Source organism: Neopelma chrysocephalum, unplaced genomic scaffold (assembly GCF_003984885.1).
Source record: "Neopelma chrysocephalum unplaced genomic scaffold, ASM398488v2 Primary Assembly neopelma1_97034, whole genome shotgun sequence".
Lineage (NCBI taxonomy): Eukaryota > Metazoa > Chordata > Aves > Passeriformes > Pipridae > Neopelma > Neopelma chrysocephalum.
In genome coordinates, this window is record NW_020925676.1 from 437114 (window position 1) to 462575 (window position 25462).

The window sequence follows — 25462 nt, forward strand, 5'->3', positions numbered from 1 at the left end:
TATGTCATTTGATATCCACTTGAGATACAACAATACAAAGACCTCACAGAGGAGGTATCATTAGTTAAACAGCAGTCTTGTTCTTTATGTTTTTGTAAATATATGTTTGATTTCACAGCTCTAAAGCCCCTCGATTCACATTTAAGCTTCAAAAACACTGCTATGAACATGTTCTGATGAAATGGTAAATTTATTGACAAAAATCTCAAGTTCAGAGAAATATTTACTGTATGTATTTCCACAACAGAAGGTCTTTTGAAATTACTAGGTTCCACCCACCTCTGTTTATTCAAGATTTCCAGCCAACTGATAGACTCTGCAGACAACATTTCTATAAGTTGATCTTAATTACCATATGTACTGATTATAATGTCATTCAGAAATAGACCAGAATCCATCTTCCTATCATATTTAACAGATTTCTAGAAAACAGCCTAGATGTACAGAACAGGTGATGAACTATACTAATGCCCTGCACAGCCTTCCAGTTAAAGTTCTGTCATATTTCCATTACATAATGTCTTTACTTTCTACCTGCATCATGCATAAATTATTAGATGTGTAATTTGTGAAGGTTAACTTTTAAATAATAAGCACCCAGAACAACATGAGATATAGTAACAAGCAGTATTAATGTGAGAAGAATGGATTTTAAAACTCCTCAAAAGAACTATTAGCTTCTGACCTAATTATTAAGCTGTTAGGCACACAGGAGCACGTATTTTCCAAGAACTACCTCCATCTTGATGCTGACATTCTTTAGATTCACTAACTATCTTTCCATCTTCCTTGCATAACAATTTTCTTCCTGTTTTTGATGTAAGGAGATTGACGCACACAAATACAGGACTGAAGCTAAGCTGTAGTGAAGTTCCCACACACCAAAAGGGGCATTCTGCAAAAATCGAGTAACATCATCACATAGAAGTCCCCTTATTGCTAAAGCATCTGCCATTTTTGACATTTTTGGATACAGATATCCCTTGAAATAGCTGGGGTCATACATACTTACCTCATTGTAAGTATATTCATGGGAAAGAAAACTAAGGTTTACAAAAAATCCCAGTAACTTATAACATTAAATTTTAGTAAGAAAGAATCCAAACAAAAGGACTACTGCTATAGCTTACTATCATAGACTTAGCCTTAGGACACGTAAGAATTCGTCTTGAATTCAGTTGTTTACGCATCATGGGATTAAGTCAACTGAGGGTTCTCTATTTGAAACTCAAATCTTGGTTAATTAATACACAATAAAAAGGTCACGTTAACGTTTGTGCCTCAGTTGGCCTGGTTAGCACACATCTCTTGCAAAACAGGTTATACATGCAACAGTTGCAATCATATGAGACTGCCGCAGTTTTACAGACCAAGATGCTGGAAAAAAGTACTAGGATGCTAACATATTAAAAAATTAAAGCAACATGTCCTACTTCAGTTTAGGTCCATATCCATTACAGACTGTTCTGTCACAGAAATAGTCACAGTCAAAGCAGATATGTGGTATGCACTGGTAAATTACTCTTAAATATTCAGTGTGATATACTGAAGATCATACAACTACTGTTAGATTTTTTGTGAGACAATAAACGACAGTATTTAAGACATAGAGGGTTTAAAACAGGATATGAAGAGTTATAACTTCTCTCTCACCATATTGCCCTTCCTCCTTCTTCCTAGAAAGATAATCAACCATGGAACTAGAACAAATTAACTTTATTATGGAACCAGAACAAATGAACATGAAGAATATTATAACTCACTGTGTCATTACAGCAGAGGTACAAACCAATTCCTTCCCAAGCAGTTTTGCAAATGTCAGGTTTCTTGTTAACCACATGGACAATTTTAAATCAAAAGTGTCAAAAAGGAAATGACTAAAAAATAAACCACTGCACTCCAGTTTCACATCAAACTAGGTCCATCCATGTGAAACAGGTTTATCACAAATTCTTGTGACAGGATAAAGATGACTGATAAACTTCAGTGACCAAACTAATTGAAAAAAGATGTTTCAGTCTTGTGATCATATTTCTGTTTTTGAAAGATTGCTACACACCTCTATAGGTGATGTGTAAGGGTGCTTGGGGACGATGAGCCATTTACTTTTGGCATCAGCCTGCAATGGCACATTGCCAGCTGTCTCAAGAGAAAACTAAAAATCCAGTACATGAGGTACAGACGGTGTAGCTATTCTTGTGTTATCTTGGAGAACAGTCTGACTCCTCTGAAGTCATGTCATTCCTTGACAAGTTTGAGACTGTCCTAGGAAGCATCACAGTTCGGTCTCCCGAGCTTTTTCCCCTTTTACATTACCAATAACATCCTAATGTAGTAAACAGCACTACTTAGCGTGTTATGTTTTTACTGACATACCATCAACTTTGCAGGTTCATAGACAATCAACTGGTATGATACATTATGTTTTGCTTCAAAAAAGTAATCCTACCAAGGTTAAAGTGAAAAGTTATTTCTGCAGCTTTTAAGGTATTACTGAAAAACCTACATTGCATGCGCCCATGGCTCATATTTCCATAAAAGATGCCCTGAACAAAATGAACTGCTAGCACACTGAGGATAAGTAAGTATGGGCAGCCTGTACCACCACAACTTATACCACTGACAGCAATATCAGCAGTACATGCAAAGCTACTGGTAGAAGCTGGTCAAATATATACATCAAAATGCAAAATGACTTGATGCAAAATCTACCAGAATCAAAACAGACAGGATGCTCCCTACAGAACCTCTAGATACACTTTTAAAATAGCTGCTGGTGCCAAGCAGCTAACTTGTGTACAGCTAACTTGTGTATTGTACTTTTTTTGCTGATAAGCTGCTTTTTCAAGTATTTGTCTTGCTTTGTAGTTCTTTCAGCAGATTCTCATAATCTTTACCCACAGCAAGAAACCAACATAAGAAGTATTCATAAAAATTATTTTGATATTTCCCAGTATATCCTACAGGATAAAATAAAAAAATAATCTCCCAAATGGAGGAATACAAGCAGCAACTTAAAGAGACAATCAGAATAAAATGAAATGATGGGTAGGATGGGTTGGTTTTCTTGGTCAGACATGATACATAAGGGCAAAAAGGAGAATTGTAGCTTGCCTAAGAAAGCATGGGTAGAGGTAGGTTAGGTAATAATGTATCTATGCATGCGCACATAGAATAAAATATCCAAGGACAGAGCTGCACAAACAAGTGTCAAGATGCTACTGAAAGAAAGCCATGGGGTGACTGCAAGCAGTGTGGATATATCCTTAGGTAGGAGGGAAAAGGATTACCTAGCCCATATGTATTTTTATTCTAACAATGTTGTTAGGTATTCTTTGTAAAGGATGATGTTATCTTGACAATTTTGCAAAGCTGTATTCCAGTTATGGCTGCCACAATAAAATACCTATAAATATATATAAATTATTAACAGAGTACACATACAGAGAATATTTGGCAAGATCTGCACTGGAAACTATCACTTGTTGAAAATATTCTCCACTATAAAAACCCCAAGCTGTCACACAATAAAACCAATATTCAATGAAACAAAAATCAAGATATAAAATTAATGTGTCTTCTACTAAATTCAAGACCTCTAACCACCGATATCTATGTTTTTATCTTTGGTTATTAACTCTTTCACTTTCCTTGTACCTCAGATTATATCATTATTTGAAAACATGCAAGTCAGTAACTGCTCCAGTTCATATATCATGTTTCTCTGCTTTCTGACCTAGGTTTCTATTACCTGCCCAGTGTTTGGACTGCATTTCATAATAACTACATTTATAATGTGAAAAAAAGTCAGAAGGAAACAAATCATCTGGAACTTTGAACATAACTTGTTCTGATATAGCTATTTTAAGGCTTTTAACAAAAACACCACCAATAAATAAAGAAGCACCAAACAGAACTAGTAATAATCTTACATGTAGCAAATACAAGCCTTTACTTTCAGATTGTAGTTAAACTGCATTTCAACACATCTCTGTTCATAGCAGCTGCTACTTCAATATTTTCCTGAACAGGGATGCTCTCCTGAACTTTGTCTGCAGTAAACAAGAGTAGGACTGTTGATGTTGGTTTGGGAAATCAGTGCATGAAGACATTTAGCTTTAATTTTTTTTTTCAACTGCTAAAAAGTCCTGAAAACAGCTTGTTTTCTTCAATGCCAGACAAATTGCTACCTCAGTATAAATCATTTATTTCTAAGAAAAATGTTTCCTACAATACTAGAAATTGGTCTTTTTCCTTGCTAGTTCAACAAACACTTTTCTACTCCTCTAAGTCATAAGGCAGAAATCTGCTGAAGAATGACTGCAAGTCTGTAAAACCACTCCATTCATGGAAGTATCTCATCACAATTACCAGACTGCTTATTTGATAAAAATAAGCATCACCCCATTTTTCAATTTAATACATCTGTATTTCCTACAGACTATGAGATATTAAAGTGCTGAAATCAAAACACTGTTGACCAGTTAAGTCACAATTCCATTTTAAAGCTTTGTTTAGGCTTTACCCTAACACATGCTGTGAAAGCTGATTGTAAAAAAAAAGACCCTCAATGACAAAATAAAAATGCTTCATAAAAACCTTTCAGACACTTGAAATAAAGTTAGAAAAACATTTCATATTCAATTAACTCTATCCTCTTGTATCTTCTCTTCCAGTCTTCATGTAAACCAAAAACATAAACCAGAAACATTCCTTTAAAAAACATTTTGTTTCCAACCTATAGAAGACTTGACCCTATTATGTGCTAGGACTAAGAGATGATACTGAATCATTTCAGTACATACAAAGAAGGTCACACTGCTTCTTTGCACATGATCCATAATATAGTACTGCTCTTGAAGGTGCAGGATAGCTCTACAATTCTTCTGGTTTGCCTACCTAGGAAAGCTATAGCAAAATAATTGAAGGTAAGAATTTAGTAATTGTACTTTATACTTCATTAACTCCTTGAGTAGACAATTATCCTACATCTCCAAGTATGCATAACCAGTCTTGTTACACACACAGAGAACATAAAGCATTTAAAGCTCCTTGAATAGCACATGAAAAGTACTGGTAAAACCAGAGGACGTATTCTTTCTATTATGTAAGTTACAAGAGATATAAGTAACACCAAACATCAAACATCTACTGCCTTTCTTTCTGCTAGGAAGAAGTAGAATAAAAGGAAAAGTGACGCCTGTCAATTTTGGAATCTGCTTTTCCTAGCAGGTAACAAAGACAATTCAAAAGCAGAGAAGTAAGGCAGATCATACAATCATAGAATGTCTTGGGTTGGAAGGGACTTTTAAGATCACCTTATTCCAAGGCCCCTGCCATGGGCAGGGACACTTCCACTAGACCAGGTGGTTCAAGGCCAGGGCCCTGAACATCTCCAGGGATGGTGCATCCACAACCTCTTTGGGCAGCCTGTTTCAGTGTCTCAGCACCCACAGAGTAAAGAATTTCTTCCTAATATCTGATCTTGGACCTACTCTCATTCAGTTTAAGGCCATTCCCCCTTGCCCTGTCACTACATGCCCTTGCAAAAAGTCGCTCTGTATCTCTCTTGTAGTCCCGTTTAGGTACTGAAAGGCTTCTATAAGGTCATAAGGACATAAAAGGATGAACAACCATAACTCTCTCAGTCTCTCTCCATAGGAGAGGTGTTCAGACTGATCATCTTCATGGCCTTTTCTATATTTACTCCAACAGGTCCCCATCCTTCTCAGTTTGGGGGTCTCAGAGTTGGATGCAGCACTCCAGGTGGGGTCTCACGGGAGGGGATTAGAGTGGCAGAATCATGTCCCTCGACCTGCTGCCCACACCACTTCGGATGCAGTCCAGTTGGGCTGCAAGCAAATGTTGCCAGTTCATGTTGAGCTTCTTGTCAACCAACATGCCCAATTCCTTCTCCCCAGGGCCACTCTCAATCCACGTTCCCTGCCCAGCCTGTATTTGTGCTTGGGATTGCCCAACCCAGGTGCAGGACCTTGCATGTGGCCTTACTGAACTTTGTGAGGTTCACACAGGTCCTCTCTCAGGCCTGTTCAGGTCCCTCTGGATGACATCCCTTCCCTACAGCCTGTTGACTGCAACACTCTCAATCTCTGCCTTTATTTCTCCATAGGACTTGATCCCTCACTCCCTCTGACCTACTCTGGTATATAAAGCCAAAAATTACTCTCAATAGAGAGAGCAAACGGAACCTTATTTTTCACAAACTCCTTGATTAGATAGTTATTCTGCATCTTAAAAGATGCATAAATTGTCCTTCCTACCAGAGGCAATAAAAGGGAATTCTAGGAAATGGTATCACCTACATGAAGAGAGGTTGAGCTTCTAGGAGTCAAACATGCAGCAATAGTGGGCGGCAACAAACAACTTCAGTACAAGAATAAAAGACTAGAAACTGAGAAAAATGTTCTACTTTGCCCAGACAATCATGAAATCATGGCAGGTAGGCAGGCTTGTATTTTCATTCCAAGGCAGAGGGACTTCAGAACTGTGCTACCACTGCAATAGAGAAGATACAAAGATCTGAAGAAGAAAAATTTTGAGGTTCTTTCAATCCCATCACTTAAAGCAATCTTACTTTTTAAGTGTAACTATCACAAGCATCCACTTCATCACTGCTTTTGTTACAATTCTGCAGGAAGCCAAAAAGTTACAAAAAGAAGGCATCTTAGCCTGATAATTAATGTAGAACTTTGCATGAAATAACAGATGTCAGTTTTCAAGACAATAGAGAAACACTTAGGCAGGATGAATGACTGGTTTTGTGCCTGTTACAGTGGAGTCGATATCTGCAACTATGAAAGTAGTATTTTCAGGTACAAAATATGGTCTTGCTCATATAAAATGTCTGCTTCTTTTTATCATATGTCCTAATGCTTACTTATTTTGCTGGCTGAGAGGGATTTGATAAGCTTCAAATAATTCTAGTCATCTATGATATCCAAAACCAGAACTTCAGGAAGCCAATTTCTACAAAGTAGAAAAAATAAATCCCTCTCTCTGCTGCTCCTATTTTCCAGTCCTTTCCTGGTGACTTCTCTCTGACTAATGCATTTGCAAAGCTTCTTACATTAGGCTGTGTCCATTTTTCTTTCTGAAGTGGTGACTCTGCAAGTCAGTTTGCCTAATTTGAAGTCTAAAGCAGACATATATCTGGTGCATAATTTTCCTTGTTTATTTGCTGCCAGACAGTTTGAGGCTTACCTGTGCCTACAGGACAGAAAAGATGTCTACTGGACCTTGATAGCCAGAGAATTATTTCCCATGGTCCTTCTAATGCAGAGAGCTTTTCCTAATATTTCACATCTTCCTATACTAAGTTTTCCTTTGTTCATGAATCAAACTAGAAAGAAGCCTTAGATTCTCTATTTAAAGCATTAGAGTAACAGATTAATTTGTGAGCTTTCTGGATCACATCACTTTTATATTCATGGTTTATTTTCAATCTCCTTTTTTTTTTCCTTTAAAATGTCACTCTGACTACTTATACTACATAAGAGCAATCCATACTTTCATAATTGCATAAAACAGCTCCAAGTATATTATGTGTCCCTACCACAAATGCAGTTATTTTTCCCACCTAATTTAGTTTTATGTAATTTTAGCCTAGGCCTTCTTCAGTACAAACAATGAATTGGTGCCAAAGATTCTAGACAGAGCAACAAATATTTTGTCAATCAATATTGCTCTCTTGGTACTCAGATGCTATTTGGATAGACAGAAGTGTTTTAAAATGTCTTTTAGCTAATTCCACTTTTAAGCTGACAACCCTGATACTCACGAAACAGCTTTCAAATGCTGTAAGACACAAACCGTATTTCTGCAATCTGCTTAAAAGTTGTATGCACAAGAGTTTGTACAGAAACCCATAAGTAATGTATTTAATTTTAATTAGATTACTGATTTTCTAGTCACTAAATTCACATGTAAATACTTGTGCCAGAACTCCTCACCTTTTATTCTATTGCTGTTTGCAAACAGAAACAAACCCCAATTTCATACGCATTCTGTCCTCATTATCACAGCCAAAACACTCTGCTTGTTTCTCCACTAAGAGGTAGGATGCAAAACAAGTACTTGGAAAAGATACATGTAAGTGCCAAATACATTAGACATGTACATGGAGTTGCAAAGAACAACTTTGTTTTTTAAGTTTCTTTCTTATCATAAAGAAGCCACTTTTGAATAGGGATTTTTTCTGCTTCAAGAGTAAATTAAAACTGAGGGCACAGGGCATATCTGAAGAACAAGAGGATTAAATCTACAAAAGCTAAGGCAATTTACTGCAAATATGCAGGTAACAATGGCAAACTAGAGAAACTGTCATGTGGAATCGACAATGAAACCAACAGAGGCAGCAGAAATGCCTACTCTTTTATATACTTGCTAAATAAGAACGTGTGTTAGAGCTGATGTTTGCAATGCCACTGTAAATTGAAAATAAAGATGGACATCTATTTAACTCCCGATCTAAGGATATAAAGACACCAGAAATTCTTCACATATAGCCACACAAAATTACTTATTAAGATCAGAGAATCATCTAGGTTGGAAGGGACCTCTAAGATTACCGAGGCCAGCAATTAACTCAGCACTGCTAAGTCCATCACTAATCCATGTCTCTAAGTGCCACATGTACATGTCTTTCAAAAACTCCAGGGATGGTGATCCAACCACTTCTGGAACAGCCTGTTCCAGAGCTTGACAACATTTTTGGTGAAGAAATTTTTTCCTAGTATCAAATCTAAACCTCTCGTGGCTCAACTTGAGGCTGTTTCCTGTTGTTCTATCGCTTGTAACCCAGGAGATGAGACTGACCCTCACCTGGCTACAGTCTTCTCTCAGGTAGTTGTAGAGCATGATTTGGCCCCCTCTGAGCCTCCTTTTCTGCAGGCTAAGCAACCCCAGCACCCTCAGCTGCTCCTCATAAGACTTGTGCTCCAGACCCTTCACCAGCTCCATTCCCTTCTTTGGACTTGCTCCAGCACCTCAGTATGGGGTACAATCACTTCCCTGGTCCTGCTGGCCACACTATTCCTGATACAAGCCAGGTGCCATTGGCCTTTTTAGCTACCTGAGTGCACACTGGCTCATGTTCAGCTGCTGTCAACCAGCACACAGTTCCTTTTCCACTGGGCTGCTTTCCAGCCAATCTGCTCCCCCCTGTAGCACTGCAGGGGGTCATTGTGACCCAAGGGCAGGACCCAGAACTTGATCCTGTTGAACCTCCTACAACTGGCCTTGGACCATCAGCCCACCCAAATCCCTCTGCAGAGCCTTCCTACCCTCCAGCAGATCAACACTCCCTGATCGAGAGGGCACTCGATCCCCTTCTCCAGATCATTGGTAAAGATATTAAACAGGAGTGGCCCTAATACTGAGTAGATCTAAAGTAGCTAAAGACAGTATGAATGTAAATGGTTGAATTTACAGAGTGAAAAATATCACAGAAATGTGTCTTTCTGTAAATTTCTGACTCAATATCCCACCACTGCATGACAATTTTTCTCCTGAGAGAATCTGTCCCACATAGTCTAGAATACTTTTTTTCAAAATACAATTTTTTTTCTTAAGAAAAAATACTTAGCTATTACACAGAGTTTCAAAACCAAATGAATACTGGCTCTACAATGCAACAGACAACAAGAGGTTCCAGGGCTTCATAACACAGATCTGACTCTCTGAAACTTTCCTTCTAACCCTCTAGAAACACCTATCATACAAAGCATATAATTCAAAGAAAAGCTTTGGAATATATGATGCATATGTGCCGTTGTCACAAACTGATTTTCTAGTAGTATCTGGAAAAGAAAGAGTTTAATCATAAAGTTCATTTAAATGTTTAAACTTGGGGGTAAAGAGGGTGCATTTAGAAAAGCACTCTTGCATACTACATTTCTGGTAGGAACAGAGAAGCTGAATGAGTTGGGAATTAACATTCCTGCACTGGGAACAAAAAGGATAACGGTATATGCCTGTGTGTAAAGCAAAAGGGTGCTCTGGGCAACTCCTAACCCCCCTGAAGACCCTCTTCCTACTCACTCCTTCCACTCTAAAATCGCTACCTGCTACTTCTCCTTTCCTGAGATAAAATTATCTGTGCTTTAATCCATGAGGACTTTCCAGCCCAGGAATCGCCTATTATGGAGCTTTTTTGAGCGTCTCACCTCAGAGGTGCCCTTCTCCCTATGTCACAGCTCCCATTCCCCTGGCTGAAACTACATCCTAACTCCATGTGAGCCAGTCAAACTGTGGAGTGATCAAACCCTTGGACCACTCTCCTCCTCCTTTATTCCCAAGGGCCATCAGCACCAATTACTAGCTCCTAGGTGATCCTGCTGTCCTGCTTGGGCCCTCAGAGAAAAGGTGGTTTGGCTGTTAACTTTGGAAGAGATTGGTAATACCTGTACTGCACTCATGAAAACATCAGGAAAGTGAGAAGAGGCCAGGTCTAGGTAAGAGGGCACAAAAAGAGAAACATACAATGTGACTGAAATTCAGTAACACGTAGCCAAAATTTGCAAAGGCCAAAGTTAACACTTGAATTTTCCCTTTTTCCTCCAAACATTCTGAAACTTAACAGTGAAGGCCACTGTCTCCAAAACAGATCAAGGTTGCCTCGAGACCATCAGCAGAATTGAAAGCTACCATAAACTCTGTATTCAGTGTAGCAGAATTTGAAAATGTTTTACATAATCAATTAAAACTTTGAAAAGAAGAGAGAAAACATTTTCTGAGTTCCAAAACAGATCAAGGTTCCAGCTGACAGCAAAAAACCTAGGGATTTTTTTCCCCTACACCACAGCTGCACATGTTATTGCTGTGACCGATTGGTTTTATTTTGAATTCTTTTGCTTTTATTCCCATACATCTAAAGCTGCTTTTATTACCCATGTGATATCATCAGATCTTTAAGATTTAAAGTCTATGTCAGCAAAAAAAACCCAACGAGGCTTTCCATCTTTCACAATCTGATGTGCACCAACCCTCATTCAACAAAAGACCTGTCAGTAGCTCCATTATCAAGTACAGTAATAAGCTTAACTTCTGTGTGCAGTTCTAAGCCACTTCCCATAGGAACTACATAAATACTTCTTTGTTAAATCCTGATTCAAGATTATGGACTTTTTATCTGCAAACTGCAAGGTGCTTCAAAATCTCTAATACTGGCATCTTTGGTAATCAAATGAATGACAATACACAAAGTTGCAATTGTGATGATTAGAGAATCGTGACCATCTTACAGGAGGAACAGAGCAGAGATGTGCGGATAGGCAAATTCACCCATCTAAAGAAAAACCTATGTGTACATACGCTAAAATAGTATTACACAGCTTTTGTATGTTACCTGAACCAATCCATCTTTCCACAAGATCCAAGAACTGTGGAACTGGGTTCTTGTGGGATGGGTTGTATCTACAGTCCCCACAGTTTTCAGAATTACCTTTAATTTTTATTTGTTTACTAAAATACTACAGCATGGTTAGATACTTCAGTGAGATTCAGGCACTTCGTAAATTTCAGGTTTTGTGCCTGCACATTTCACATATATGTCCTCAAAATTGTTTACAATACAAATATTGTTATTTCTTCCTTTGGCACTACCAGCAATATTTACAATTGCATGAACAGAGGTAAATGTAAGAGGGCGCACCTAATTTATACAGTCCATTTCCTTTCCATTAGAGACTTTCCTCTTCCCAAAATCAAATTAAATGGTATTACGCATTAGCAGAAAGTAATCAAATTGTACTTTATTTTACCAGAAAGACTACACTGTTGACCTTTTTATTTTGATTAAAAAATAACAGGAATGCATGTGAAATTCATCAGTAATGTATTTGACTTATGAAATGTTCAACTGTATTGTAAGTCAAATATGTAAAAACTTATTTAAACTGCTGTTAAATCTTCTTTCTATTCCCTGAAAGACATCCCTGTAAGAAGTGTGCTATGTCTGTACTCTAAAGGTAAGTTTTCAATTATGACTATGTAAAACAGAAATATAATCCCAGGTATTTTTCGTGTGAGCAACTTTGTACCTGCGTGTGCAGTTATAGAAAAGCACATACACAAGCAAACACATGGCTGGCGGCATATTCTTCTACATAAGATCACAAAAAGATTTTGTGCAGATACAAAGCTACTGTATCTTCAATCTCTTTTACAAAACCTGTGCAAAACCTGGCTCGTCATAAATCATAGCTTATAAGAAAATATGGATTGCAGGAGGAATAGAGACTGGTTGAATTACGTTTTTTTCAGTTCACATTTTCTGTTCAAGTGTACTTGTATATTTATAGATTAAAGGACAAAATAGATTTCTTCTTTCCTTCTTTTTTTTTTAGCAATTACATTTGATCAGAATGGTTTCTTAATCCTCCTCCTTTAGTTGTATGACAAGAACACAGCATAGTAGAGAAAACAAGTTCTGTTTATATAAAATTGTTGAACTACATCTAGGAAAAATAAAGAACTGATTTGTCCCTAAACTACAAAAGAGAAACAAAAGAGATAATTTAAGTAGCTGAAGTGAAATCTTGAGTATAATATCTTCTTTCAGTGACATACACAAGCATCACTTCAGAGATTTACAGGTAAAAAATGGATACTTCAAGATTTTAAAGTACTGCTTCATAGCTACCTAAAGTATCCCCTAAATAGAGAAGGTCTTTTTCACTGAAAATTCCATATCAAAATGTTTTTCCACTTTCTTAGCATATACAAAGAACAGTCCCAAGTGGGCACAGAAAGAACAAGGTCTTCCACTGAGTCATTAGAGGGCCTCAAAGAACTACTCATACGTGCCAGTGTCACCAAATTTAACACAAGACACACCAGCTACTATCACTCTGACTGATGAATGTGATGCAACTCAAATGCACGAATCAAAGGGAGTGAAATTTTAAATATGTTACTGAGTTTGTTTCTCCTGAAAAACATAGCTCCAAATATCTTTCCCTTTTTAGTATCATCATTCTGCCTGGCCATCTGAGATACCCAAAACCTGAAGGATACTATGTTTCCACTCAGCAGTTCTGTGTTCCTCTATATGACTGAGTTTCTAAAATGTAGGTAACAGCAGGGAAACTTTAGGACATCATTAGTTATGAACACAACCCCCCAAGGGTCTGGAAATAACTTCCAAACTCTTACACTCCTTTTGTACCTCCTTAACAGCAATCAAGAAAAACTGGTACACTAAGTCAGACAACAAAGTTTTATGATGGTGGAAGAAGGAGCCAACCTATGCTTCTAGAGATATAAACAGCAGGGATTCACATGAAGTTAGAGGAGCATAGTAGATGTACAATACATATAATTTGGGATTTGCTGCACCAGACCAGCAACTGGTTATAGTCAATTATGCTACGTATCCTGTTACTAGGCAGCACCTGTTAAATACTGTGATCTCCTCACTTTCACTTTTCATAACAGAGAGGATATGAGCAGAGATGGCAGGTTAGAATGTCAGAGAACTTTCAGCTGTATTGCTGCTCAAATATAAGAAGTTTTCTTTGTTATGTTCGCTTTCAAAACAAAATGAAAGTTAAAGAAACTGTGCTTTATCAACATGAAAATTTAGCAATATACAAATAGCCAAAAAAACCCTTTACTTTTTTTCCCCAGTATCCCCACTAGTTTACAACAAAGCTATAAAAACAATGTCACTGACTTTTAATGACATTTCAATGTCAATTGCAAAAAGAAAACAAATATAATTAATTCACAAGGCATTAGTTTTTTTCTCTGAATAAAAAGTTAATAAGCTAAAATGCAATAGTGAAAAAAGTGCTTGTGACCTAAGGAAAAATTCAATGTGACAAATATGCAGCATAAAAAGTTCCTGAGAGGAAAAGCCATCAGCTGGCTAAACAAGAAATAGAAAGTTATTTTTGAATGTTTGTTAACATTTGTTTATTACCAATTTTTTTTAAGTTTCATGTCCATTTCGAATGCAAAAATAACACACATTTCTTCTTCACACAAATACACTACTGTGGTAAGATCTGAGTTGTGTTCGGGGTTATTAAAAGGATGGAGCTGACCCACAAGCTCACCAAAAGATGTAGCAAGGTCAATGACCACAGTGTGGCATGTGAGATTTAGGTTGGGCATCAGGAAAAAAAATAAAAAAAGTCTTTAGCAGTGTAAATGCAGCACTGACATATTGTCCAGAGCCATGGCGGGACCTCTAACCCTGGAGGTCTTCAAGAATACTCCAGACCAACTCAAGTCCACAGTGGACCTGATCCAGGGCTGGTGACAGCCTCACCCTGGGTGCATGCTGGACTGAATGACTCACAGAGGTCTCATTCAATCTTTGAGAAACCCTTACAAACCATAAACAATGATGAACAACTCTGATTTCATACTTGACATTTTTGTTTACTGGCTGCTCGCTAAACTTCAGAAGACTAATTTGTTAAAAAGCAAGTAGCTGCTCAAGGATGGTTTCTTTGTATGTGAGCGAGGAGCCAATTTAAAGATACCTGACAGGTACTTGAACTGAGAAAATACTTCCATTTAACCTGTATTAACTCACACACTTGTAAAACAAGATGCATGAGCCAATTAGTTATTTAAGAGAATGCACATTTTTAAACATAAATTTGAGACTAGAACATACATGCTTCAAATTAAAATGACTTACACAAAACACAACCTATAATTTCAGTGTTTTCAAATTTTGGTAGTAAGAAAAAACTCTTTTACACTGTGTCTTTATTCTAATATACACACAGGGCAGAAGCACCACATTCCTAATGCTCCTGAGTCACTAAGAGGTTATGTAGTTGCATCATGTATACAGTAAATTCTAATAAAAAGTTTAAAAAACTCCAACAAAACACTCACCTGGACACTACCACCTCCTTCCCACCCCCCATCCCCCAAAAGTATTAATGTTTTCAGATTGCTGAAAAGTAGAACTGGATCATTATATCTAGATAATAACATTTAAATATTCCCATATTTTAATTATTTTTAAATGTATTTGAACAGGTTGACATTATGGAAGATATTTCATTTATCTATTACAAAATAAGCAAAAATGAACAGAAGAATCCAAGCTGTGTATTTTTAAAAATTTCATATATATTAAATTTGCTTTGTTACACTATTCAAGAATTCTCTTTAACTATTTTTATTCTTTTCACTTTGTACTAACAATCTTCTATATATTTTTGGACATACTTTACTATGCTTCTGTATTAGGCATCTTGCAATTAGAAGTACTGTGGTTTAGTATGTATAGCTAAAAATTAAGGGGTGATGGCACCAAGCCAAAGAGAACTGCAAATAAAGAAATCTTGTTATCTGAGTGTTCTGGAAAGATACTCGACATTTCAAAAGCTAAAATGATCCCACTTGACTTATGAGGAACTAAAATACATAATTTAGAAGCTACTTTGAGGCTAATTTTTTATAGAAAACTCTTGAAATATTTGAAATTGACCAAACCAACATTTTGATGTCAATTTATTAATTTTTGAAAGCACAATGATTACTGGATTATTCATGAAGTGAATCACACATCCCCTCAATCAGTAGCAGAACAGTTTCTACACTCTGGTGTACTATGGTGCAGAAAGAGTTTACAGCTTACAAATACAACATGAACTTCTTGTATAATTCATTACAGATGTAAAAATCAAATGCTTTTGTCACAGCAAAGCTAACCCAGAATCACAATTTAAGAATGCAGAGGGGAAGTAATACTCATTCCATTTCACTACTTAAATTAAATATATTTTGGATGCATCCTCTGTTCCTAGACAAGTTGATAAAAAGCCATGCTTTGAATTTTTTTGTTAAGTTTTTTTCTCTTGACTCACAGTTCTCAAGTTTCAAACTAATATGAATTAAAAATGATACAGTCCCTACTACTTGATATTTAAATAGTGGGGCACAGATGCTTAAACACAATAGATCTATTAATGTATATTCATAATGAGACCTAGGTAATATGTCAAAAGGAAGTGAGATAATAGAGTCACAATTTGTTTTCCTGTTCTCCTTTCAATTGTTAAAAACATTAAACCACTTTTGACCTCTTTTTGTTAAATACTTCAATTTTTTTTATTAGAAAAAGAAGGCTCAAAACCAATAATCATCATATTGTTGTGATATTAGCAATTTAGGTTCATTTCTATTGTATCAATATCTTAATTAGTATTTTTCATCCATTTAAAGAAAAACCTCGTTTCTAGGTATTCAGTCCCTTAGTACAACCTTGGAGACTACAGAAATCATTAAAAAATATTTTTTTTCTTAAACTTAGGCATTCAGAATAATTGCACTATTTAAATCTGTACTTTTTTTTAAGGCAGGCAGTCAAATTGTGGTCAAAGTGAGACTTTTCTTGAGTAATTTGAGTATTACTGGAATTCAACAAGAAGCCAAGAGAAACTACAAAATAGAATATTGAAAGGCAAACCTTCCACCAAAAAATAGATGTCTTTAAAGACTTAACTTAGTTTTAGCAATTATGATGAAACAGCTCTATTGCTCGTTAAGAATTTTAAACAACAAGTTTTCATATTTAATCACTCAGAATGAGTATATCCCTTTTGGACGTCTGAAGAAAACATTCACTTTTATTTAGGCAACACAGTAGAAACATACTAACTTTAAAATATAATTTGTTATTATATTAGTGCAGTAAAAAGGGGGATCATAAAACTGGCTCCTAGAATTTAGGAGAAATAAAATGCAACAGCAAACTAGCAAGTCACTTTAAAATATGACGCAACCCTTTACTTGTACGATTATGTATTTCAACAAGACTTTTGTATCTGGAAAAAGAACTCAGTAAATTCCTTGGTTTTCGAGTTCTGTTTTCTCTCACTTCAGAAAAGTAAAAATGCTGCTTTAAAATTTAGAATTATTTTAAGGAACCCTAAATAATCCCTTCTGAGCCTAAACCTAATACTAGGTTTATAAGAATAATTTTAAATATAACAAATTATGGATTTTTTGAAGTATATTGCTAAGTGCTACATAACAAATAAAGTGGCTTAGGGGAAAATTTTAAACAAAGTCAGAAGTCCAAAAAATTAAATATAAAACTGGACTGTGTGAACAGTGTGTTAATGTGAGTCACTACTGGCATTTATCAGAAAATACTAAATGTTTTAAATGTTTACCTTAAATCATTCTATCCAAGTCAGGAATAAATTCATGTTAAATACAGTTTCACAGTTGTTTTCATTAAGTAAATCTATCCCTAAACACAAATCAAATGTTCTGTTAGGAATGGTATTCTTCATTGCAGTGTGACATTAACAGATACTGTTTGAAATGAAAGATAAGACAAGAATATAAAATGACTATACCTCTCGGTAGTAGATTTGGGGGGGTATCAAACTAAAAAAATAAATTACACTGACAGTAATATTCACAATATGATCATAATTACACAGTTTACATGTAATAATTTATTTGGACATTAAATAATTTTAGATATAATATTTCTGATGTGTGGTAGCTCACTGGAAAGGCACCTAGCACACTGGTTTTAATACAGGGTTTAACATGTGCACTGAATGAATAAAGCCTTATGTTTCTTTTTTTTAGGTCATACAAAAAAGAAAATACAACTATCACAAGAGAACAGAGGCTGGATCTTGGGTCAAATGAAAATTCAGGATTATATTATAATTTCCTAAAACTGTAAATAAAGCAAATGAATAAACAAGATCCTGAAAATGTATTTCAGGCAATACAGGCAGAGGTTGTGGCCATTTCAATTTTTGTTGTATCAGAAATATATATTGTGTTTTGGTACTCAGAAATGAGTTGTATTTTTCTGAAGATTAACTTAAGCACTTCTCTCTAGAGATAAAAGAGCATAAAATTAAACTTTCTATTATGACTGATAAATTACTGCCAAATTTGTCACCGATGAATCAAAATAACTCAAAGCACTATGTTTCCAATAGAAAAACTTAAATTAAAATAACAGTACCTGTGCATCTCTCTACAAGACAAATTAAACCTCAGGTACAACACATTTCTGTTTTCCACATTTAGAACAAGCAACTGGGAACAAACTGTGTATAAATCATAGGTTTCTGCTCTGTTCATCCTGAAGATTCAAAAGTACATCTACATCCAGCTTCCTCCAACTGGCTATTATACTACATTATTTTTAAGGGTACAGGTTAAGGGGGACAACCCACCTTCTAGTATGACAAAAATAGTTTGAAACTTTGTCTCATCTCATTTCTCAAAGAGAAAAGCCTTTATTATGTACCACAGGACAAAGGATTTGCAACTGTCTGTTATTTGAGAAATATGCTATTGCAGTAATTTATCTCACTGTATGGGTCTTGAAGATGCACGGTGGTATCTCAAATCAACTTTTAAAGAAAATCACATGCCATTTTTGTGACATTGGAAATACTGATAAAAACTTACACAAAAAGAAAATTTGTTTTTTTGATAGTTATGAATTACATATGCTGCTGACAAATTGTTCAAGGGCTCTTTTCTGCTTCAGGGATTACTTCTGATAAAAGTTTTAGTCTGCTGATTTCTACTGAAACCTCCACAAACAGGTGACTAAAGTGATCTATTCGCTCCTTGAACATTCTTAAAAGTTCATAAAAGAACTAAAGATGTCTTCTGATAGGATTCCAATCCCAAAATAAATGAATATACAGCTATTTTTGTCCTCATATTAACAAACCTCTTGGTTTCAATGGCAATGGGATCCCTCATGGAGACAAAATTAGGTGTCAATATATGCAAGACTCTATATGAGCAACTAATCCAAACTAAAACAACGATACAAAACATAAAACCAAACAACTTGAAAAATGTCCTTACAAAAGCTGTTCCCTGTAATTTTGCCTCCTAGTTAGAGGGAAATTTGCAGAGGTTCTGAAATACATGAAAAGACTCCAAATCTTCACCCTGCATATTCCACCATAAATAGTAATGCCATTAATAAGGAGGAAGAGATAGTAAGTTATAGTGAGTATTGCTGCTTTGTTAAACTACATAAAACTCTGCAACTCAGCTCTATTGCTAGAATAAACTTTCACTGACCCTTATAGTTACCAGGGTTTCTACAGAAATATCTGCTTCAGAATCCAGAAAGAAAGAACATTTTAATACAAAAGCAAACAAAACACTTTACTACTTGCTAGAGATTTTGTCAGAGGAAGTAAGTATCATTAATGCATACAACAGGGTACAGATTGCTTGCCATCTACTTACTCTAGGTAATTAATTCTTACAGTCTACTGGAGTTAAAGTTGCAGCCTATGCACAACACTAAAACTCAGCAAAGAACCTCAAAATTTGGCACTAAGCATCAACAATCCTACCGATTTACTTCTGTGAATTCAGGTTTCTAAAAAACTAAGTAACAGAAGAAAAACCTGGGAGACAATGCTATTGTGAAAAGGAAGATAAAAAGTTTATAAGAAAGCAATATATATATATATATTCTATTTCTTTCATACATACGTAACAACAAATACATGAAGTTATACTATCTCTTTATACACACACAAACACACATATATACATAACCACTAAAGAATATAAAAGAGGTCCTAGTCCTTCAAAGATTCTCTGTAATCTATCTACAAGCATAAATATAGTTGTCAGTGTGATTACTGTTTGGGTGCATTGTGTTATTAAAACAGTACAAAAGAGAAAAACCTATGTGCAGGATAGGAAAACATAACAGGAGAAAGATTGATTCTGAGGAGAAGAGAAACTTGGAACTCAATATAGCAGCAGTACAAAATAATTTGAAAGAACAAAAAAAGCTGTATTTATTTAAATTATATACACTGAGGAAGAAATTGCAAACCAGTAATGGGTGAGGATGAAATATTTTAAACTCAAAAATATATTTACTACCTGTTCCATTCTGTCTATCCATAAGTGCTGCACTTATTCCTCCAAAAATGTATTTCCCTTGTGTGTAATACTGTACTAAAGACCTGGTGTTTTAAAGATAGATTTTAGAAGGGTAACATTATGACAGAAATAGTTCTAGCAAGATCAAGCATTAGAGAGATTTGCTAATCCAAGTGAGAAGCAGAAACTAAACATCGTTTTCTGAGAAAATACCATGGTATGCTTATTCTTTAGGATTTACATGACAAATGCCAAATACTGGAGAGAAAACTCAAGTAATGCTCAGTAGGAAGACGTGATTCCTTGATAATTAAAATAATCTCTTTAAAAATATAAAGCATATGTATCCTAAATATTAAAACATTAGAATTTAACAGCATCTTGAGAAATTGTTTGAACATTGTTAGCTGTATCTCACTTCTCAGAAAAGAATCCATAATCCAGTTATGAAAAAAAAAGCAAGTTACAGTTATGTTTTTTCTTGTGACAATTCGATGTGATTCAGTATAAACGCTATCTTATTCCTCCAGACTTCTACTTGTAGCAGCTATGCCCTAGCTATAACATTTTAAAATAAAAACTATATAATTCAATTATAGTTTGTTGAAACTAATGTTTTTGCTTCAGCAAACACCCTTATAGAAGAAAAGCCTTTTAAAAAAATCACGTGTTCTCAGAAACACTAAATATATCAGTAAAAGATGGAAACAGGTAAGATGAAAAAGGGGTACTCAAAATTTTTGAAAAGAAAAAGGCTACATATCTAGAGAGCTCTTTTTCAGTACTCAGAATCTTAAAGGTACTAGAAAAGGACCGCAGTTCATCTCAAGTCCTTGTGCCAAGCATTTCATCTGAAAAGCTTTGCGCAATTACTGTACAGCTAGAAACAGAGATTTTTAAAGTTATGGAAAAATCCAGAACTGCTAGGTAATGCAAATTCTACAGGACAACTATCAAGACAACTGTCATCTTCTGCAGGTTACTTGACAGGAAACATTACGAGATAAATATATTCCCCAAGCTGTGCTAATCACACTCCTAATAACGACCGCTTGGGTACTTTGTTTTTTTCAGAAATATCTTACATGATTTCTCAAGGCACAGCTACACCAAGTGCTGAATTTGAACACTTCCTTTCAAACATTTTTCAAAGGTGGTTTCTTTTGAGGTTTATTTTTTTGGGGGTGGTGGTGGTGTTTGTTCGCTTTTTTATTTTTTCCTGTGTTCTGTTAGTGGAAGCCTATAACTCAAAGCCTGTCTTGAAATTGTTTTCTGCACAGTCAGACCAGTGTTTTCCTCTAAAGTGGAAGTAAAGCATTACAGACTTTTATGTTTTACTACTGGTAAGAATGAAATTTTAAAGTAATTCTTAGTAAAAACACATTACTGCAAGATCAGACCCTTAAAACATCTAGTCCTGTTTCACAGGCTGGTTTCATCAAATCTTTTCATCTTTGAACACCAAATCTCACTTTTGTGTTTCAGAATGCACAGCACTCTACACCATTGCAAACTTCGTCAGTAATAATTTACTTAAAAAGAATTCCCAGCACTAAGGATATCAACAAAACCCAGAACTAGAGCATAAAATTGAAAAGACAGTTACACAATTCTGTGTGTGCTTGCTGCCCCAGCTCACTGCTATACATCTTCACATCAACTTAATTCATTTGACACACAGTCTCTCCACAGCTAAGAAAGCCCAGCTTCCTTACTAGTTCTTAGTAAAAGCTTAAATACAAACCCCACTATGTTTAAGTAAAGTTAAGATTGTGACAAAAATCAACAAAAGGCAGGAAACTCAAGGATAGTACTGACAATCCATACTTAATTCATGATTGCTTAACAAAAGGGCGAAATGCTATGAGGAACTAATGTTTAGCTTTAACTTCACTGTCTATGTTTTTGGGTGAACAGGTGTTTATCTCAAAGATTATAGTAATTCAGTCCATCAGTCCAGATAAATTCTAGCTATTATTTAGCATTTAACAATGTATTGGATGTAAAGAAACTGTTAAACTAATTGTCAGCATCCTAGCATGTTACACTCTAACAAACATCACTCATTAAAAATACATTTTGAGAAAATTATGCTAGACAAACATAAAGACATAATAACATAATTTCTTTCAGAAATAAATAAAACATCTTTTTTGTAAACAAAACCCACAAAATTATTCATTTTCTAATGCAACATGAAATAGAGCAATATATATTTTTTTTCTCACAAGTTAACAACTGTCAGTATGTTCAATTCCTCTTTGAATCCTAATCTGTCTGGTTTTTTGCACTCTATAAAAAACATTTGCTTGGTCAGAAAAATGTCAGAGAAAGGAATGCAGCCTATGGCTATATTATTAGGATGTAGTTTTTTTTTAATTAATCTTTTAGGCTCCAAAATAAAATTTAGTATTTTAGCATGCTTTAGAAATACTAATTAGATACAAACATGTCTGCCTAGTAGTTTTGCATGGTGTCCTATGTAGAAATCAGAAAAACAGAAGAATGATATGAATAACATGACTGAGATTGCACTTCATAGTCTTCTCCAGAGGACATGAAATTACCTCACGCCTACATACCTTATTGCATTATTGGAGCAATAATACCTTATTGCAATTAACTGTTATTAATAACAGTCTTTGCTGCAATTATTTTCTTTATTTCTTACAATTATTATTTTCTAATGTCTCAAATTATTACAAATTTTGTAGGAAATAATTTTTTTCCAATTGAGTTACTCAGCAATCATGATCTTCTCCCAGACATCAAAATTCTGCTAACTTTTGTAGCATCAAAAACTGCTGTTCATCCGCTTCAAAGAGGGCTTTCAAAATCCTGCATCCGTACTTCATCAGACTTACAAACCTGCCATCAAGATTTTAATTGTCAAAGCAAGGACAACTATGTGTTTCACCCTTGGGATTACCAAAGAAAAAAGCACAGTTGTCACAGAGCTTCAGTTCTTGGCGGAGCCTGAACAACTGTGCATGTGGAGATATAAGTCTTTGTAAGACCATGGGAGACCCCTAAAAGGTCCCACAAGAAGTCATGCATGTGCTTCTCAGATGATTTCCTCTACTTGTCCAAATACAAAGGTGCAGAGTACACAAGGGCTTGAAAAGCCTCTGAGGAGGAGAATGGCTGCTCTTCTCCCTCTGAGAAGAAAGGCAGGTTCTTTGACAAAGGAAGTTCAACAACAAACTGAGCTCACAGTGCAGTAACGGGCTCACTTTTTTAACTTAACAGCACCACAAATAAATGTGGGAAAGTCTTCAACTGAAGTACTAGAAAATTAATGAAAAAGGAAGAAAGAAAAAGGGCTGCACCCTGCAACACACTTGTTAAACTAATTCATATTAACTTCCTATCACATTTTTAATCTAGGGCAACCTCTTGGTTTTCTTAGAAACCATAAATTATGCTTAAAAATTCTACTTTGTTGCAGTTTGTTTTGCATTTTCAGCTCAGATATCAAAAGCAGAATTTATTTGTCAGGCTGACACGCTCAGATATGCTGAAGATTACAATGCTAATCAATTAGTAATAATGTATCAAAAATCAGTTGGTATCATAGTTACTTTGCTGGAAGTCTTACTGATCCTTAACAGCAAAAAGAGTAACATCTTTAAGTGAATGATAAAAACTAGTACCAACTCTATCAATAGAAAATGTTCGCAAAGTCCCAGTGATGCTGAGTGACTGCAGAAACCAAAATATTAGTGACAGGTGAGCCTCGGTACACAGAAGTCAACAGAAGCTTAGGTTGGACAAAGCTGATCAGCCAAATGCTATATATATTTTCCACTTATTCATTCTGTGAAACACACTGCCTACTTTTCATCTAGCCATGGACACTTCTTTTCTCTCTCTCCATTCTTTCACAAGTAAGGGTTTCCTTATCCTCAGTTTCTTTGCTTCAGTTTCTCAGTTTTTTCCCTACTTTTGGGAGAAATCCTGTTTTCCTCTCAGTAACTGCAGCGAATGAAGAGCGAAATCCATCTGAGAAATTATTGATCCTCAAGATGTGGATCCCATCATTCCCATGATAATTCTTTCTACATGGGCTGTTGAAGTCAGAAGGGACAACAGTAAGGCTGGTAGATCTCTAATACACAGACAGAATGGACAAGTCTCTCTCATGCTACAGCAGTGGCAAGAAGCACCTTCACTATGCACAATGCAAACGCCAGTGAATTGCAAAATTTGAAGAGGAAAGTAAAAGAATGAGTTTGTGGCCACAAACTATGTCAAAGTAATTTATTACTTTGACATAGTAATTCCTTATTAAAAGCTATAGAGTGGAAAGTTAAAATATTAATAATAATTAAAAAAAAGTGAATGAGAAACAAAATCTGAAAACCTGATGTGAACATCTCAAATATACAGCTTGTAAATACTAGTGAAATTTAGGCATGCAGGTGAGAGACAGACATTTCAGAATGTGGTCTTATTGCAGAAATAAGTGTCTTATTTTGAAGTCAATATCTTACTCGAAAAAAACCTAAATAAGATAAAACAAAGCGGCCTTTGCAAACACAAGCAAGTGCTAAGAATTTTTCCTATTCTAAATATAAAATCTGTCTCTCTCTATGGCCTATCAGACAGGATATCTAATTCCTCAGGTGCTCCTCTCTATTTTATCACAACAGCATTTTTAAGGGATCATCAAGTTCATTCAAATTTCATGGCCTACAATAGGCAATCAATCCCCATTCTTATTTGCTTAGTTATGCTTTTACAGCATCTAGAAATGCCTATTTTTGGATTTTCTCCCAAATGCTCTCCTGGTCTCCAGGATAATTTCAAGGGGACTGTACCCAGACTACCCAGTAACTGCCAATTCGATAAGGATATTTTGCAGCAAATACATACATTGACTTTCACACTTCTAATTACATGTATTTTTAAGCATGTCAACCACTTTTTGTACATTTCCTATTTTTATGGATAAAGGTTAGACAATTTTTATCTCTACATTTCCAACACTTTCTATAAGAGCCCCTGTGAACTCCAGTTCAATATTCACAAAAATAAAGATATAGGTATATTACATACCATAGTCAGTGATCTTACAGGATACTAAATACAGTTCTTTCAGGTTCCGTCCTTCTCTGGCAATCACCTCCACACATCTGGAAGATACATAGCGTAAAACTACTGTTAAAAGACAATAAATAATTTTTAAATAGCAAGAGCACAATCCACAGGTGTAATGTACTGTATCTCAATTTCTTTATTTTGTAAATTGCTCTGAATTTCCTAAATTATTTTCTAAATTGCTGAAAATGCATATGGCTACATGTATACACTGCAGAAAAACAGTATTTTAAACTGAACGCCTTTATATGAATATTTTCATAAGTCTATGAATAGTGACTTCCTTGAAATATATACAGACAAGTCTTTAGGAAAATTACAAAAATGTGAATTTCCATTTCTTTATTACTGCATAACTTCAGAAAGTTTCTATTGCAAATTTCAAACTCTAAGAGTTTTCTTCTAGGGAAAAACTATAAATGCACCGTAATGAGCACAAAATGTAAGAAAATGTAATTTTAAATTC

The 25462-nt window shown here is 35.4% G+C and overlaps 1 protein-coding gene across 1 annotated transcript in view; it reads right to left on the bottom strand.

Annotated features, from left to right (window-relative positions):
- The window catches only part of FBXL17 (F-box and leucine rich repeat protein 17), a 288616-nt gene that overhangs the window by 71960 nt on the left and 191194 nt on the right, over positions 1 to 25462 (bottom strand). The window contains exon 7 of the mRNA XM_027671152.1: positions 24955 to 25031. Coding sequence (XP_027526953.1) covers positions 24955 to 25031 — 77 coding nt within the window. The remainder of the gene's footprint in view (positions 1 to 24954; positions 25032 to 25462) is intronic.